At 42.0% G+C, this 18,849-nt stretch overlaps 1 protein-coding gene across 1 annotated transcript in view; it reads left to right on the top strand.

Annotated features, from left to right (window-relative positions):
- Positions 1-15,701: 15,701 nt before the first annotated feature.
- Positions 15,702-18,849, top strand: part of GGNBP2 (gametogenetin binding protein 2) — a 677,078-nt gene continuing 673,930 nt past the window's right edge. Inside the window, exons 1-2 of the mRNA XM_044054566.1 lie at positions 15,702-16,030; positions 17,036-17,151. Coding sequence (XP_043910501.1) covers positions 17,059-17,151 — 93 coding nt within the window. The 5' untranslated portion in view covers positions 15,702-16,030; positions 17,036-17,058. The remainder of the gene's footprint in view (positions 16,031-17,035; positions 17,152-18,849) is intronic.

Below are 18,849 nucleotides of genomic sequence, written 5' to 3'. Positions count from 1 at the left end.
TAGGTGAACAGACTACAGGATGCACATTCCCCTTTCTAAACACTGATGATGTCAGCACTCTATAAGTATAGCAGGAGAAGGGAAACCTCCCAGTAATACGAATAGCGCGCTCTGCTAATGTGTCTGTCTCAAGTGTCATAACATAGTTAGGTAGGGGTTTGAATCCTGCAAATGGCAAGTGTGTGTGTTTGTCTGAGGGGGTTAGTGTGTTTGTGAGGGAAATGTCCCTTTTGGCAACTAGGAGAACAGACTACAGGATGCACATTCCCCTTTCTAAACACTGATGATGTCAGCACCCTATAAGTACAGCAAGAGAAGGGAAACCTCCCAGTAATGCGAATAGCACACTCTGCTAATGTGTCCGTCTCGAGTGTCATAACATAGTCAGATAGGGGTTTGAATCCTGCAAATGACAAGTGTGTGTTTTTGGCTGAGGAGGGTTAGTGTGTGTGAGGACAATGTCCCTTTTGGCAACTAGGTGAACAGACTACAGGATGCACATTCCCCTTTCTAAACACTGATGATGTCAGCACCCTATAAGTACAGCAAGAGAAGGGAAACTTTCCAGTAATGTGAATAGCACACTCTGCTAATGTGTCCGTCTCAAGTGTCATAACATAGCCAGATAGGGGTTGGAATCCTGCAAATGGCAAGTGTATGTTTTTGGCTGAGGGGGGTTAGTGTGTGTGAAGACAATGTCCCTTTTGGCAACTAGGTGAACAGACTACAGGATGCACATTCCCCTTTCTAAACACTGATGATGTCAGCACCCTATAAGTACAGCAAGAGAAGGGAAACCACCCAATAATGCGAATAGCGTGCTCTGCTAATGTGTCTGTCTCAAGTGTCATAACATAGTTAGGTAGGGATTTGAATCCTGCAAGTGTGTGTGTTTGTCTGAGGGGGGTTAGTGTGTGTGCAGTTGTGGGTGAGGGAAATGTCCCTTTTGGCAACTAGGAGAACAGACTACAGGATGCACATTCCCCTTTCTAAACACTGATGATGTCAGCACCCTATAAGTACAGCAAGAGAAGAAAACCCTCCCAGTAATGCGAATAGCACACTCTGCTAATGTGTCCATTTTGAGTGTCATAACATAGTCAGATAGGGGTTTGAATCCTGCAAGTGTGTATTTTTGGCTGAGGGGGGTTAGTGTGTGTGAGGACGATGTCCCTTTTGGCAACTAGGTGAACAGACTACAGGATGCACATTCCCCTTTCTAAACACTGATGATGTCAGCACTCTAAGTATAGCAGGAGAAGGAAAACCTCCCAGTAATACGAATAGCGCGCTCTGCTAATGTGTCCGTCTCAAGTGTCATAACATAGTTAGGTAGGGGTTTGAATCCTGCAAATGGCAAGTGTGTGTGTTTGTCTGAGGGGGGTTAGTGTGTGTGTGAGAGAAATGTCCCTTTTGGCAACTAGGAGAACAGACTACAGGATGCACATTCCCCTTTCTAAACACTGATGATGTCAGCACCCTATAAGTACAGCAAGAGAAGGGAAACCTTCCAGTAATGCGAATAGCACAATCTGCTAATGTGTCCGTCTCGAGTGTCATAACATAGTCAGATAGGGGTTTGCATCCTGCAAGTGTGTGTTTTTGGCTGAGGGGGGTTAGTGTGTGTGAGGACAATGTCCCTTTTGGCAACTAGGTGAACAGACTACAGGATGCACATTCCCCTTTCTAAACACTGTTCAGCTGAAGGCCATGGCTCTGGCACAAGTTGTCTGTTTCTATGATGCCCCTTTGGAAGATGCTTGTGTCGGCTGGAGAGTCGATTATGGTGGCCAGTTTGCAGTCATCTGCATATTTGGTCAGCCACAGTCCGTCCGTGTTGGCCTGTACCTCCAATAAATATATACCAAACAAGAGAGGTCCCAGGACTGAGCCTTGTGGGACACAACTCGTAACTGGTTTGGAGTCTGGCATGGCTCCATCAATTCTAACCATGTGGGTTCTGTCCTTGAGCCACTGTGCAATCCATCTAGTGACATAGGGGCTTATATTTAAGCTGGTGAGCTTCTCTAGAATGCCCAAGTGGGATATTGTTGTGAAGGCTTTTGCGAGGTCCAGGTAGGCTGTATGAACCACCTTCCCCTCGTCAATGGCCTTGGTGACTGTTTCAAAGAAATCAACCAGGTTAAACCTGGTAGTGCTGGTGTGCTCTCAGTAGCCCTGAACCAGGCATCTGTTACTGCACAGATATCGATGTTCTCCATGCCAAGGAGTGTTTTGGGTGCATGCATCTGGAGGTTTAGACTTCTGGCGTTGGGTAGCATTACTCTTAGTTTCTTATCCCTTGTGATACCTATGAAGGTGGGTTTGTCATTTGAGCCTTGCCTAACATAGGCACTATGGGGGTAGCAAGAGCCTTTGCCAATATCTGAAAGCCCAGGGGTGACAGGTGCAGGCCATCCCTAGCGAAGCAGGTAGTTCAACAGAAGATGAATATGTGAAGGTGTAGTGCCTGTGATTAGTTAGCAGTAGCATATATGACTGCTCACATGGACACATGCCAGGTAAGTCATATGCACTGTGTCACAGGCAATGTACATGTGAACAGGACAAACAGTGACATCCTGTCAAGTGGGACATGGACATACATATAGTAAGCTATGCAGATGGCACTAGGAGTCCACAGAAGCTCTATAACCATGCATTGCAGGTGTGATCAGTATTCCAGGGTAATTGCAAGCAAACAATCATGCAAACAAAGCTACAGTAAACAGGGCTGCATGTAGTCCATTGTACAGCAAACAAGCTGTACCAGTTCCAGTAGGTAACACTGCAAATATGCAGGCACTATGCACATGTACATGGAAATACACGGGTCAGATGGCTAGGGTCCAGTCTCAGTGCACACAAGTGTACAGACCATGTACTGTCAGGATGTACAATAACTGGATGGAAACCCATGTGCTCATACCTGCAGTAATACACGTCAAATAACAGACACTGAGCCTTCACTCAGTGGTTCCATACTTAGTAGGATGTATGCTACCTGGCCTGCCACCACAGTATCCCTGACATATGGGGACTCTCCCTCCTGTGACAGTTAGTTTTGTGTGTTGGGGCTGTCTAGCATAGTATGAGATGTGAGCATGCAGTGCTAGGGTGCTCCTGTGTGTCCTGTACCAGTCGTGTAGTACTGCACACATATCAACATCCTCAAACATCTGCATTGCAGAGTCCAGTATGGGCAACATGCCACTTGCAATTTACATGTCCATCATTGCGTATTACTACATTCATTACCTTATCCCCTGTGCTACCTATGTATGTAGCCTTCTGTTGACATCATTACCACCAGTATGCCAACATGTGCAGATGATACACTATGGTATTTACCATGGGTGTAGACAACAGGACATGACAATCACACACTTACTGCATCAGGCATGCTGTGATATACCCACAATTAATTCAGCACACAGTACTGTTAACAACATGATACTATTACTACACATCTATGTGGTCACCCTGTGCATCAGCAACATATTAACCTGTACCTGCACAGTTGTTACAGATTGCAGGAGGTGGCACAGTTTCATCATATGTACAGGGTGTGAACTTGGTATGCCTGAGTCAGCCACCGATACCGCCAATTGACATGTATGTGTATGTGTGTTGGTGAGGGACAGCAGTAGAAGGTGGGGCAATGTTGATGCAGTGTGTGTGTGTATGCGGTAGCCCTAGGTGTTGTCAATTCACATGTGTGTATGGATGCACACAGTTCCACCTCATGGCTGCCATATACTGGTGTTTGTGGACAGCCACAGACTGTACCTGCCAGGTCATACAGATCAGTGTCTCTGGCCATGGACACGGTACCTGTGCCTTGCAGGGGTGCTACGGACCGTATCCAGTACCAACCCAGACTGGGTACTGTCATCAGAAGCAGGTGTTCGTTGACTGGACACAGATCCCTGTCGGGCCCGGCCAGAGCCACGTGCACGTGGTCTCCTGGGGCGGTCTGATGACAACACAGACCCAGCATTGCTGGGGCTGCTGCTGGCACTACGGGAGCGGCCGCGGCCCTGTTGTCATCCGCGACAACTGCCAGCTGCTGCTGTTGCTGGCATACGGCCACGTTGACGCCTCAACCGCCCACCATCACCCTGGCTCATGGACATGTAGTTGTGGAACCGGTCTAATATGTCCCCACAACGTCTGTCTATGACATCGGTGAAATCACGGATGGCAGCCGCAATGTCACGCATACTGTCAGTCATGGCTGTGCGACATGCTGTCAGCTCCCTCAGACCCTGTCTGGTGTACCGTTCCATACGTGACTGTGCCTGCATGACAGCCCGAAACATAGCTGAGGTTGTAAGACCTCTGTGGGCACGTATGACAGGGGCAGTACGCCCATGGATGCTCCCACGAGAACCCCTGGACATCTGTCTGTGTGGTACCATCTCTGGGCCATGCCCATGGCTGCTGTGTGGGGAGACACGTGCCACAGATACCACATTACCCTGGTCAATGCCCACTGTATGCTGTCCATCACCTAGGGACATTGGTGACAAAGGGTGTATTGGCAGGATAACTGTGCGCATTGATGGGGTCGACAGCTGTGTACTGTCAATCGGCTGACCAATGGCAGACCCTGGCATACTTTCCTGTGCCATTACACAGATGTCATCATTATCAGTACCCACGGCACCTGATTCAGGTTCCCTGCTACATGACACCAGAGCAGCAACAGAATCTGTGGGAGGGAAACAGGACACACAGTTTACAATGTCTACACATTACCAGTGATGCACACATGCACAGGTGCACACATGCACACATGCACAGGTGCACACGTGCACACATGCACAGGTGCACACATGCACAGGTGCACACATGCACACAGTTTCACACAATTGTACAGTACTCAGTATGCATGATATCAACACACAGACACACCTACATGCATACAAAGAGCACTACTAAGTGAGCCAAATAGCACTATTACTATCAACACTATTACAGGAATTGTTAATACACACTCACCAGCATGGATAGGCTGCATTGCTGTTATACCAGAGGGTCCTGCAGACGTGAAGAAACTAATGTCAGTGGGCACAACTGTGCCATTGTTACTGAGTATGATACAGGTCAGTAGTACAACAGTCGCCTTTCACAGGTCAGCTGCTAATATTGAGGATATCACACTTGCACATTAAATACTATGGTGACAGCTACAAACCAAGGACACACCTCACACATGCATTAACTACCAGTGTACACAACAGTCAACTATACATATGGCATATTACCTGCACGTTCACTGTCTTGCTGCTGCGTGGCTCCAGCCTCCATCATAATGCATGTCTGCTGCTGTTGTTGTTGCTGGCGGACTGGAGCCACTACACTCATGAGTAGTCCCTCCAGTCTGGTGAGTGGGGGATGTGTAGCCACCCCACCACCTGTGGCGACCTGTTGCCTGTGGATATCCGATGCACGCTGACGGACATGTCTGATTAAATCACTGCAGTGATGTCGTACCTGCTCATATGTCCTATTATGCATGCCTATGTCATTTACCCGACAGACAAGGTCTTGCCACAGCGCAGCCCTCTCCTGCTGATTCTGGCTGGTGCGGGAAAAGAGTATTGCATAATCCCGCACCAGGCTCTGGTGTATCTCCTCATCCTCAGCTGTGGAGTAGGTGGGATTCCGCGGGTGGGCCATGTACCTGAGAAAGAAAATAACCTGATATCAGCAATATATGTCAGCAGAATTTGGCACACATACTACACATGCTACTCGACTGTTATGATACAACATATCTCACATATGTAGCATCTGTCTGTCTATTGGTGGATACACATGTAAATGGCCAGATATCAGTGCTCAGCCAGCAACTGTGCAACAGTACCTGGCACACTCCATACGACATACTACCAAACCCCAGCAGTCAGAACACTGATTCAGGTCAAGAGCACCTCCTCACTCTGGGGGTTTGTATCTAGGTACTGTATGGCCTACATCATCAACTACTGTGAGCTGACCACACACTGATTGCCCTGGATATACATATCCCACCTCCACCACCAGCACAAACGACTATAGTGCATAACATTACAGATGCAAACTTTTCACTTTGTAACAGTGACATGGTATCCTTTCAGCCCACTGGGCCAGTGGCAGATACAACCCACAATGCTGACCCCTACACAATTGCTTTCTACAGACATCTCTGAGAATGCATGGATCATGCAATCCCATATATGACCAAGACATTCTCCACAAAGGGACAGCATCCTGTCTGGTGGACCCCAGCCATAGACAGCTTGTATTACAGAAGATGGAAGCTACTGCAAGACAGAGCATAATTCCATAAAGGGAGGGCATGTCTGAGCAGCACTAGTAAGGATCTATTTTCCATCATACAAACATCCATGGGCAACTTTGAGAGGGAAATCAAGAGGGACACTACAGATAACCAGAAGGCCTTCTTCAGTTATGTTAGCAACCTGGTCAGGATCCATCCTCTATGCCCATAGTTAGTACACAACAACACATATTTCACTGACACCACAGATATTGACAACATTGTGGCAGACAGGTTCAGTGCAGGTGTCACCCCGCCTCTCCCCAAAATAAGACATAGTTATCCCAGCTGACTGTAACCTCCCTGTCATCACAGATGTCCAGGTGAGAGCCACCCTCAGGACAGCAGAATACACAACATGAATGGGACCTGATGGTATCCCCAGTTGCATGCTACATAAACTCTGACAGGAGCTAAACACACATACAGAAGTGCTATGTAACACTAGCCTGACTACAGGATATGTACCTGTACACTGGCGCACAGCAGCAGTGGTTCCACTCCACGAAGGAGGCACCTCAACATACCAATACAATACAACACAATACATTACATTACAATACAATACTATACAATATGCTATTGCCCCTGGGACTACAGCAGCGTACTGTTCTGCTACCCTGACCATTGTGACACATGTGGTGTGATGGTACCTGCTGCTGTCACACAGTTACACAGGGTGACTCATATGGCATATTACCTGACTAACATTCAGCCAGGGTATGTGTGACATGTACTCATGGGGAGTCTTGCTTCTTAACACTGTGTGGTTTATTGCAGGGTATGTCTTATCTGTGGGGGCATACATGATTTTGAAACATGCACACAGCAACATTTTTTATGGGGGATGTTACTATTTTTAATTTATTTATTTAATTAAAATTTAATTATTTATATATTACTCTTTTTGACATTGGGAAATTTTTTGATATTTACAGTTTTTACATTACGTTCCTTCTATATCTTACTGTATTAGGCCATACCATCACCAAGTTGTGGATAACCTACATTATAGTGACAAATTTTAAAAAAATTTTCATTTCCCGGATACCATGTTAAAAACATTGTACATTTTATTTACCCCCGAACATCAGTTGGGGACCCAATCCAAAATTGGTGGTTTCGGTTATATTTAATGTTTGTTCTTTACATTTTCCCCTGTACCAACCTTTCAATCATCTGTACACATTGCCTCCTAAAAAATATACATTCCCCCTTCTCAAAAATTATTTAAGATTCATGAAATTATTATTATTATGTCTGTAACATATACAAGATGGATTTTGTCTTATTCTGATTGAAGGGGGGCCAAGGGGGGGGAAAAATTTTTTTTCATCATACCTTGTTCTTCTTCTTATATGATCTAATTTTCTTATTGGGCATTACATAGATATTTTTAAATTTTATCTCTCTTCTATTATTTTCCCCCCCCTTTTCCCTTTTTTTTACTTTTTTTTTTTAAAATTAATAATTAAATTTCATACAATGTTGAATACCCTTTCCTTGTTTAAATTTTATCAACATGTTTTTAATCTGAAACCCCATTGCTCACAAATGGAAATATTTGACAGGGCCTTAACCAAATAAAAATAAAATTTTAAAAAAATTTAAAATTAAATGGAAAAAAATAAACAAAAAAAAATTTTTTAAAAGGAAAAAAAAAAAAAAAAAAAAAAAAAAAAAAGGGGAAAAAAAAAAAAAAAAATTTTTTTTTTTTTTTTTTTTTTTCCCCTTTTTTTATTTTTTTTTTTTTTTTTTTTTTTTTTTTTTTTTTTTTTTTTTTTTTTTTTTTAAAAAAAAAACCCAAAATTGAAAAAAACATTTTTTTGGAAAAAAAGGGTTTTTTTTTTTAAACCAAAAAAAAAAAAAAAAATTTTTTTTTTTTTTTTTTTTTGGGTTTTTTTTTTTTTTTTTTATTTAAAAACCTTTTATTTAAAATTAAAATTAAACCCCTTTTTACATTTAAAAAAACCTTTTTTTTTTTGTTTTTTTCCCCACAAAAAAAAACCTTTGGCCCTTTTGTTTTTTTGGGGTTGCCGGGGGGCCCCCCCCTTTTTTTTTTTTTTTTTTGGTTTTTTTTAATTTCATTTTGTAAAACTTTCCCCAATAAAAACCATGTATTTTTAACCTTTTATTAATCTAATATATATCAATAAATTTTTAAATACCAAAAATTTAATATATTGTTTTCCCCTTTTAAAATTATTTAAAATTTTTTAAAATTATATATTGCATCTACTGTCTTGTTTAAACAAAAACTTAGAACCTACCTTAAAAAGCCACTGGATGTGCCCTGCTCTAATGCTGATTGAAAGTTAATTTTCCTTAGTTAACCCTCTTTTTTCTCTCCCTATTCTTTTATACCTCCTGCTTTCTCCCTTAATTCTCTTCCTCTACCACTTATGGACCTCTCCCCATATCTTTCCTCTATAAGGCTATGACTCTACTCCAGAAACTATATATCTTTTATATTTTTAAATCTGCTCTCTCTATATATCATTGTTTCCTCTTCCTTGTCTTGCACTTTCTCTTCTTGGTTTTAAAAGATGTAATAAGCCTTAACATGTTGCTATTTACAATGTCTAGGAATTTAAAGTCCTTTTCCTGTGGTAATTATTTTCATTGTCAACGTCCTATCTGAGTGTAATCTGTTATTGTTATACCTCTTTGTCTTTATGTGGAGCTTTTCTCCCCGGGCCTCTACTGAAAATGGAAATATATCCAGTTAGACCAGCCCGGTTAACAAATGTAAAATAAAATAAATAAAATAAAATAAATGGATACAGACCAATGACACATATGGAGGGTTCACAGTATGTAGACCTTTATAGTATTACTTTACATTACCTGTGTTTGTCACAGCTGCTTGTGTTGCCGTCTGGTTCTCTGTCCTGCTGCTCCACTTCCCAGTTGTCAGCTTTCAGGTGGCTGTTACTGAACAATTTGTTTGTGTCTGCTTAATTGCAATTTTCTCTGTCTCTGTCTCTCTCTCTCTCTGTCTGTCTCTCACGTCCTTCTCAGGGTGCAATGAAAGTATTGCTTGTGTGGACTGGGAGTACAGCATACTTTTGTAGGTATCTGCATATGCCCATGTGATGGCCTCTGCACCAATTGTTAGCCAGCATTTGCTAATTGCATGCAGCCAGTTGTGTACTGATTGCAGTTCTCACTGTGATTTCAGAACAGTGCTATAAAAAGGTATGTAAGATAGGCGTAGCCCTTTCAGATTTTAAGGGCAGGGACCATGCTGTTATGCTGTGGACAATGTTCTGTGAGTGTAAAGGTTGGTATCTCTCTCATATTTCCAGGTGTGTTGTAGATTAACATTCCTCCATTCATTTCTCCAGTTTCCTGTACTAACTGTGTATGTACACTGACACCTACAACTACTACTACTGTTAATGTGTGTGTGTGTGTGTGTGTGCTTTCCTTTCACTTTTGCTTGCACTTTGTTGCTAAGGCTTCAATAGTTGCCCTTTACAGTCACTACTTGTATGCCTGCTAGGTGTCCTGACTGTAGTGTGCTGCTGTAGCTTTCCTATTTTCCATGTACATTCACACATTGGAATGCTTGCTATATCTGCTAGGGTGTTACAGCATGCAGTGTGGTCTGGCCATGGTGTGGGCCTTGACATCTATTAGGGTATTTGAGTATGCTGCTGAGCAGGCCCCAGAGACTTTCAGGTTCATCTGTTATGTGCCTCATGGAATGGTACATATCAGTGAGGTACACCCATTAAAATGTCTGGTATACTGCAGTTGTGACTGTGGGTTAGCATGAGCATATGTATTACTACACGTTTTCTGCCATGCAAGTGATGAATATTTTCAGGACTCCATAGTTACCATTGCATGTGTTACACCTTTCTGCCTACTGTTTGTACATTTCACATGGGGTCTGTGGGGCATCCCTGTAAGTCATTCACTGTTGCTATGTCTAGGCTCTTAACTATTCAAATATGGTGGTGTCAGACCCGTCATGTGTACAGATATTTGCAGGTTGTCCACATTTCTGCCTCATATTTTGGTCAATATCTCATACACACCTTTTTCTGGCAAATCACTCTGGGCTCAAGTCAGAATATGGTGACAAACATTCAAGTTACAGACTGCATACCCTTCCAAACATCCCACAAAGTGCAGACCCTGTTACACTCTGAACTGTCTGCGCTTGTTGTAACATTATTTGTAATGTGTCCCTGGTTTTGGGCCTTTGCTCCACATATTTTATTACTTGGTCCAGATGTGTTCCTGTAAGAGGTTGTGGAGTATGGGCAGTGCTTATCCTGCTGTGAGTATGTGTGTGGCTTGCAAGGTGCTATAGTGACATTATTACCTACTAGCTTCCAACTAGCATGGCTGTTTCTGTTCACACACTACTATTATGGAAATCCACTAGTTTTGATAGTAATTCTAAATGGCATGCTTTGTGTACTACACATCTATATTCCCTTTACATTTATTCCTACTATTACATGATATATTTATTTTAGCACAATGTTCTTGTATAAGAGTCATGGCTTAGTGGTAAGTCATGCAGACTACTGTTTCCTGGGTTCGGGACTCACAGTGGGATTTTATTTTGCTTTTGAACTGAGTACAGGACCTGTCAATCAAAGTGACTAAGGCACTTTTAAACAGTTGTAACCGGGTTAGCGCTGGTTTGCGCGGAGCTCACGCATGTGCACTGGCGGTTAGCTCCACGCACACCCGCTTACAACCGCTTAAACGTGCTTACTCTTGCGCACACCCGCGCTATTTTCTTTGAAAGAAAAGAAAATGGGGAGACAGGAAAGTGGTGAAAAGGGGTCACAAAGAGGGTAAGACAGTAGGGAAACAAGCTTGGGATGTGCAGGAGGGATGTAGGTAAGGCCCATAGCTGCCCATTTCTTCATCAGCAACAGCTGTGCATATGTATGTAATTTGGTGTGACATTTGAAACCTTCCACCCCTGAGAGAGGTGTCAGGACAACAATAATACTTGTTGTACAGCCAATTGTAATTGATAGGTTCCATGTCCAGCAGACATGTGTGCGGAATAGGCAGCTGTGTATGGGGCGTAATTTTTTTGTGGGTACAGAGTGCCCTTTTTTTTTTTTTCAGGTGAGAGTGGTATGTCAGGTGAAGGAAGTCGGTACAGCTGGGGAGGTAGGTTGGGTAGGTAAACAGACAAGACAAACAAGACGCATACAGGGGCGGTGTATGACATGTGTGGGGGGGTTACGCAATTGACGGGGACAGAGGTTTGGATATCCAGAGCCCATGAGCCCACAGATGGCAACAGTGGAACTGATATCCCCACCCATAGGCAGTTGCCACTGTTCCTTCACTGCCCAGGACGGGGCTGTGCTGGGGGCTGTGTAGGCGGGGCAACAGGCATGCCCGTTAGTTGCGCCACCCATGCCTCGAGCTGGCGTAGGGGCTCGAGAACAGAGTCACAAATCTCCCTACGCGCCACAGTCCGGACGCTATGGAGGGTGAGTGGTGGTTCTCCTCCGGCCACACTTGCAGAGGTGGGGCGAGCCCCATCCCCTGCAGCACTTCCACCTGCAGGTGGCACAGGAACACCGGAGGAGGGTCCGGACTCGGCACTAGTGCCAGGTGCACTCGCCAGCTGAGGTGGGAGAGGTGGGTCCGCTGGAACCCGCCTTCCCTGTCGTCCTATGTTTTGCATTATGTCATGACAGTTTGGGTTAGTGACATATAATACCATTCACAATTAGTTGTAACAACATGCATTAGTATTCCCATTAACCAAACACCCAGATATTCACACCATTGAACAGCGTGCATAACACATGCATAATTTGAACAGAAATACACAGTCCAACAACATGCAAGGTTAATTGATGGCAACAGGCCATCAGGTGTGGAGGTATGAACAGGGCAGATGCATCAACGGACATGCAAATATATATGACCCAACAGGACAAACGTCCAGGGGTGTTAATTGTGATTGCACATACCATTTTCACGTGGAATGGGTTATATGTGGTTATAGGGTGGGGTAAAGAAAGTAATATTAACACCTTCGAATAACAATGCATATGCTGTACATTTCTAATAGCTACAGTTATATACACACTACTGTTCTAACTACAGTTTCCTATATGATAACTATTTCAAATTGGTGATAGGACTGTTACTGCAACATCAATATACATTTTATGGTTCTTCATACACATTCATATCTAGCTTTGTTCAGCTACATCATCCTGCTACATTTGCTTTATATAGCTGTAGACAAGTGTGGATGTTTGGTATATCGGACAATCATCCTATCTGCATATTGCAGACTGAGAGCAACATATCCAGATTTTGGGATACACATTCCAGATGCAGCAACACTTTGAACAGATTTTGCTGTTTGGTTTTGAATCTCACATGCATTTCATTCCGTCTTGACTGCAGTATACTTTATTCAGGGGTTATTACTACTGTATTGCTGGATTCATGACACTTTCTCACACTCTCTCACTTGCTTTCATTTTACTATTCAGGATGGTACTTCTAGGCTTTATTGACATGTTTTACCAGTAGTTATTACAATCCTTTCTAGCAGTCTCACTTCTGTCATGTTTCAGTATTTCCACAGGGATATATTTCACACGTGATTTCATCATCTTCTGCAGCTATACTTTTCAACCTGCTGCAGGTTGTGTACTGTTTTCTTACAGGTAGGGCATTTTTATTTCAGAATATATGTCAGACAGTTTCATTTTTTGGTTAAACTTACAGGCTGAAACACACTTTTGTAATCAAGCAATACTTGCATACACTTTCACACTGTTACTTGCAGATTTTATTCCTTACTGACTACACTGCACTCTTTTGCTGACTGTCATACTTTTATATTTCGTTACAGTTACTGGTAGTGGATTACTGACCTGCCTGGTGGCGCAACCGCACCAGCCTATCGCCATAGGCACTGCGGTTCGCAGAACGGACACCTGAAGCTGTAATATAAATGAAGTAATATTGGAATACACATCTCCATAATATCAACTAGTTTAATTTCTTACATACATAATTAAATGTTACTTACTCAGTAGTGGGGTATTGGGTGTTTGCCGGGCCTCCTGGATCAAAAGGTTCAGTTGGTCCTGCTTGCATCTCTTCAGGTCCGCATGGTGGTGACGGACTTGCTCACCAGTCCTTGGAATCCCTGTGGCACTGGTGAGATCATGAGCCAACCGGTCCCACGTCTCGGCCCTGTATGCTCCCCAGAGGACCTGGCCCTGCATGAGTTGGGCCTCATGATTATGGACTAGGAGCCAGACCATGTACCTGGACTCCTCAACACCCCACCTCTGTGCTCGAAAGCGACTACCCTCTCCTACTCCTGTCATTCTGCCTGCAGGTCAGTTCTACAATCGTTTATGTTGTGTATTCCCACCTATGGGGCTTATATAGTCCGTTTTTCCCACACATATCTGTGATTGGCCATTTTGGAATTGTATCAACTTCAGTAAACCTGCATTGTCATGCTCCAGTTTGTATTCATTCCTATATATTAGCTATTATTGCATTTCTAGGTACTGCTGTCATGGCTTAGTGGTTTGGTACCTTGACTATGGTGTATAGTATCCTGAGTTCGAACCTGGCCACTGCTTTTTATTTTTCATGACTGTCTAGACATGCTGAGGGGTGTGTCTGTGTAAAGGCAGTTTTGATACAGCTTGCTCAACGTTGCCCGTCGGCTAGCTTGTTTGCACGGTGCACAGCTCCGCGCAAACGGGGTACGCTGCTTTAAGCCTCATTTGGCTATCGGCACGCATATTACGCTCAGCTCAGTTAGGGGCACATAGATTTAGTGTGTTAGACCACTGCTCAGCTACGGGCACTCATTTTGCACCAGTTAAACCACTGCTTATCTACGGCCACATGCACTCACTCTGTTAAACTGTAGCTCATCTATGAGCACATCTGGCATTTTTTCTTCTTTTGTTACCTCACATGTCTTCAATATAAATGGGCTATTTCATTACATTTTACATAAATTGTGGTTTTATGTGTACATATTTGTCAGGGACTTGTTTCCTGCTTATTTTGAAAAAAAAAAAAAATGGTGTTGTGGGGGGCTCGAGCCATGAATGCCTGCTCTTCAGCCAACATCTCTACCGCTACGCTATTGCTTCCTGGCTTATTTTGCATATTTAGTTCTTATATGCTTTCCCACTGACTGCTAACTGTAACTGCGCTACAAGCACACCCACGCAAACGAGCGCACTCACGGTTAAACATCTTTACAATTTAAAAAAAATATATAACATGTTCAGTTATATATATTTTATGTTCATAGTCTGTGGGGGCATGTGTTGTGTTGTGTTTATTCACATTTCCGTGGACTCTGTTGTGGGTGTTTACTTTGGGCACTTTTACACTTCTGGGGGCGTGTCCGCTTGCAGGACTCAGCCTACGGACACGCCCCCTACTGTCTTACACGGACCGTGTTAGACTTAGGTGTGATTCAGCATGCTGTCATGAATATGCAAAGCATGCTGACATCACTCCGTTTAACTGCAGCCTCCGTGTAAGAGTTATAACTCTTACACGGAGGCTTCGTGAATCCTGGGGGATATGTTTGCTTCATTTTTGTTTCTGTTTTTTAAGGTAACTATTTGAAATGTCGGAACCTGCTACAGTGAGTCCCGAAATAAGGAGAATGAATGGCTGAAAGAACAGACTTAAATTTACTAAGTCTGTAATGCTATTTGTCAGAACATTTCCCTTTTGGTATATATAAGTTCAAGGGTGGGGGCGAGGGGATGCCACCCCACCTTGGAAAAAGACGTTTTAAGGATTCCCTGATCATAGTATGAAGATGGACTTGAACTCTGCCCATGTTTTTTGGATTGCTTGTTTTAGGGAATTAGTTTACCGATGCTATTTTAACAATTTTTGGTGAAGATGTGGCTGAAGCAGGTATTACAAATACATTTATTGAGTTTGAGATATGTTCAGCACGATATATTTACGAGAATGTGCGCCTGTAAGAAATATGATTAATAAAAAAATGGATATATCAGTGAGATAATAATAAAAGAAAAATGAGAGCAGAATGTAACCATGTAGCAAACAGAGTGATTAGAAAAAAAAAGTTGAATGGAAAAAATAAATCGTATTCTTTATGTAAAGTGAAATAAATATAAATTATTCGGAAATCAAGAACGATCTGATGTATATTCTTTACTATAAAATACTCTTCAAAATGTAAGATTAAATACACGACAAAAATAGTATACACATTTTTTTAAATAACCCGCCGATTGAATTGAGATCAATCTAAATAACCCCATCCAGAAAGTAGTCACGCGGGCAACGTAATATTCCAAAAACCGGAACTAATTGCGGAAACATATTTCGAGGTTAAAGGTCAACAAAATCCTGCCGCCACATACGTTTACTCCACTTTTGAGACCTAGTTTTGTATGACGTACTTCACAGTAACATGGTCATAACCCACTTCTTACTAGACAAATTAGAAAATGTACTTTTTCCCCACAGGAAATGTAGCTTTTGAATGACGTCTTCTAAATAAGCAGCGCAAAAAAGGTGAATCGGAGGGATTTGTTTCTGTAGCGGCGGTAGTAAGGAGTCGTTCGCATTACCCAGTTGCTGACGCGCTTGGCTTTTTGGAATATTATTCCAGACTGTCCCGAGACAGGAAGTTTGGGGACGTAAGAAGTCAGTCTCAGCTGGGTCAGTACATTTATTTTATCAGGTGTGATTCTACATTTTACGTATTATAGCGCAATGTTTCATAAGCAAGTTTGCTTTGATTTAGAGATCAACTGGTTTCAGTCAGTTTATAGTGGGTCTCGCGATATGAAGGCGGGGCAGAAATTGGTCTGCAATTAAAGAAAGAGTGTATATGTTGTGTTAGTTGTGTTTTTAAGCATTAGCAGTTAATGTTTGTGGTGAACTGGTAGTTTTGTGTGGAGGTACGTAAGTTTTCCTGCTTTGGTTATATGTGGTTTATCACATGCTTTCTATCCAAAGATAGATCAACTATGTGTATAATATGTTTGAGTGCTCTTCCGCAGTTTGACAGTAATTGCCTGAATGTGAAAAGTTAGTTGACGTGAGGTGTTTGTATTGTCATGGTGTAAATTGTACTGTAGAGTGAAGTTTATTTTGCACAATTTGGATTTCTTTTACCAACTGCTTGTATTCCAATGTTTTTCTTTCATGATCATAAGGCAAGTGAACTGCAATCGCTAGGAGTTACGAGTCTGACTTCAGGTTCCTACAAGTGACATGACATCTAGACTGTGGTGCGTATATGTGCATCACTCGAAAGTGTTGGCCTGTGTTGTGAGACTTGTATCTGTCAGTATTATCCCTAACCTAACTTACAAGTTTGTGAAGAACTCTGTTCCTTTGGGTTATGCTGACCCGTTTGATTCTTATTTAGCAACATTTTAACTGAAGTAGGCAATGGTATGGGCGTGGTATTTTTAACAGCCTCGTCGGAGGAGTAGCAGAGGGGACAGTTTTTGCTGTAACTCCCGTGTCCCAAACTAGTTGTATCTAGTGAGTGAATCGTAGTGCAGTTTGAGTACTCGTCTACTACTTCCACAGCGTAATAGTCATACGTGTGGTAAAAGGTGTCGGGGCTGTTATCAGTTGGTAGTGTACTTATGAATTTAGAAGGCCCGTACGAAATAAGTGCACTTATAGTTATTGACTGTTTTGTTTTTATAGGCAATAATAAGTAAGTAAAAGATATGGCGCGTCTAGTGGCAGTTTGCAGAGACGGGGAGGAAGAATTTCCTTTTGAGAAAAGACAGATCCCACTCTACATCGATGACACGCTCACTGTAAGTATATTGGAATAATTTTATTGCAAAATACCGTGGGGCCTGACTTTAAATGTAACGTAAAGGGCACGTTTCCTTGACTAGGCCAAGCTAACAGAAAGCTTGGAGTGTTTTTTCTTGAATTTGATTTTTGTTTGTATTCTTTCTAGAGTGGTATACTTGTTTTTTAGCATTTTGGAATGATGACTGTTTTTGAACTTGCTTTGTTGTAGCGTTTTGTTTTATGTTTGGCTTTGCAAAAGTATTGATCACAAATTAAATATAATTTTAGTTTATTGTACTGTTTGCATACTGGCATCTTAGTTTGCTGGCGTTTTCTGTGTGAGGCAGATCTGTTTTACATTTGTATGTAAATGTTAAGCATTATCGATTTTGCACGTATTTCGTATCAGTTCATTTCTTGTCACTTTTTTGTTGACATTAAAGCACATTTTTAACTTGGATTCATACTTGTTTGAAATTTAATGATGCCAGACAGAAGAGCTTCAAAAGAGGTCAGATGTTTCTTGTATGTGTATGATATTTGGCTATTACATTTCAGCAAGTATTTCCATGCCCTTGTGGTTGGAGTATCTGCTTTTATTGTCACAACCCATTTGTTGTGATAAGTGTTATGGTAGTAGAAGTGCATATATTGATCATTGGGGGTAAATGGGAAGGGCTTGTCTGGACTGTCTTGCAAACCTAACTTTAATAATTTTAATGGTTTCATAATAGTTTCTCTAAGTCATTGGTGTTGACTGGCAGTATTAAATGTTTATGGATATTGAAGGTCCAAGTGGTTTAGATTATTTTATTAGAGAGTAATGATTCTGAACTGTGCTGTAACTTCGGTATGGGTAAACGTTGTACCACTCCCTGAATCAGTCTGACATGGAATGCAAAATGACCAATACATTTTGGTGTAGCTTATATAAAGTAATTTGGTAGCAGTAGTACATTGGTATAAAATTTTAACATGTTTAATATACATGTACGTATACATTGTCTGATACATTGATTTCCTGTGTATTGCTTTGAAAGGAGGCTGATGTCACTCTCTTGTGAAATGGGTGGATTAAAGGGGTCGTATAGATGGTATGCTCCTAAAATGATGTGGGTGGAACTATACAGTTTGCACGTTTTGATCAATAGTGTGCTTAAATGGGGATGAAGTTAGGGTGATTTGATGTGTATTGAATACACCACTTTTAGAAGTAGCAGTTAAGTACTGTCCAATGACTGTTTGTACTCAATTGTGTAAGAATTCAACTTTGTATTGTTTTAGCCAGGCTGCTGTGAGTTTTGAGTAGGATACTACACGAGCAGTTTGTCAAAGAGGAATGCTGGCTGTCATGGCAGCTGTGGTTAGTGTGTGTGCCCCCCCCCCCCACCAAGTGTGTTACGAAAGTACGGTTTTAACACGCTTTTTCTTTGCCAAGATGCGTATGTGGATTTTTTTGCTGTTTATTTTTATTTATTTATTTATTTTATTTTCTTCTCTTTGTGGTGATTCTTGTTTTAATTTTGTGTACGTATTCACTTATTTGTATAAATTTATATTTGTGTTTTTTTTTTTTTTTTAAACAGTGGTGGCATGATCAGTGTTGTTTCATCACTACTGACTTGATTCCTTGCTATGGTTCTTTTATTAGTGTGTATCCAGTTCTGTCTGTGGGATTTCCCTTGGTACTATGCTTTTCTTCCACATCCCAGTGA

This window comes from Protopterus annectens, chromosome 13.part0 (assembly GCF_019279795.1).
Source record: "Protopterus annectens isolate FY-2018-M chromosome 13.part0, PAN1.0, whole genome shotgun sequence".
NCBI lineage: Eukaryota > Metazoa > Chordata > Ceratodontiformes > Protopteridae > Protopterus > Protopterus annectens.
Note: the sequence above shows the minus strand (reverse complement) of the source record. Positions and strands in the feature narration are given on the sequence as shown.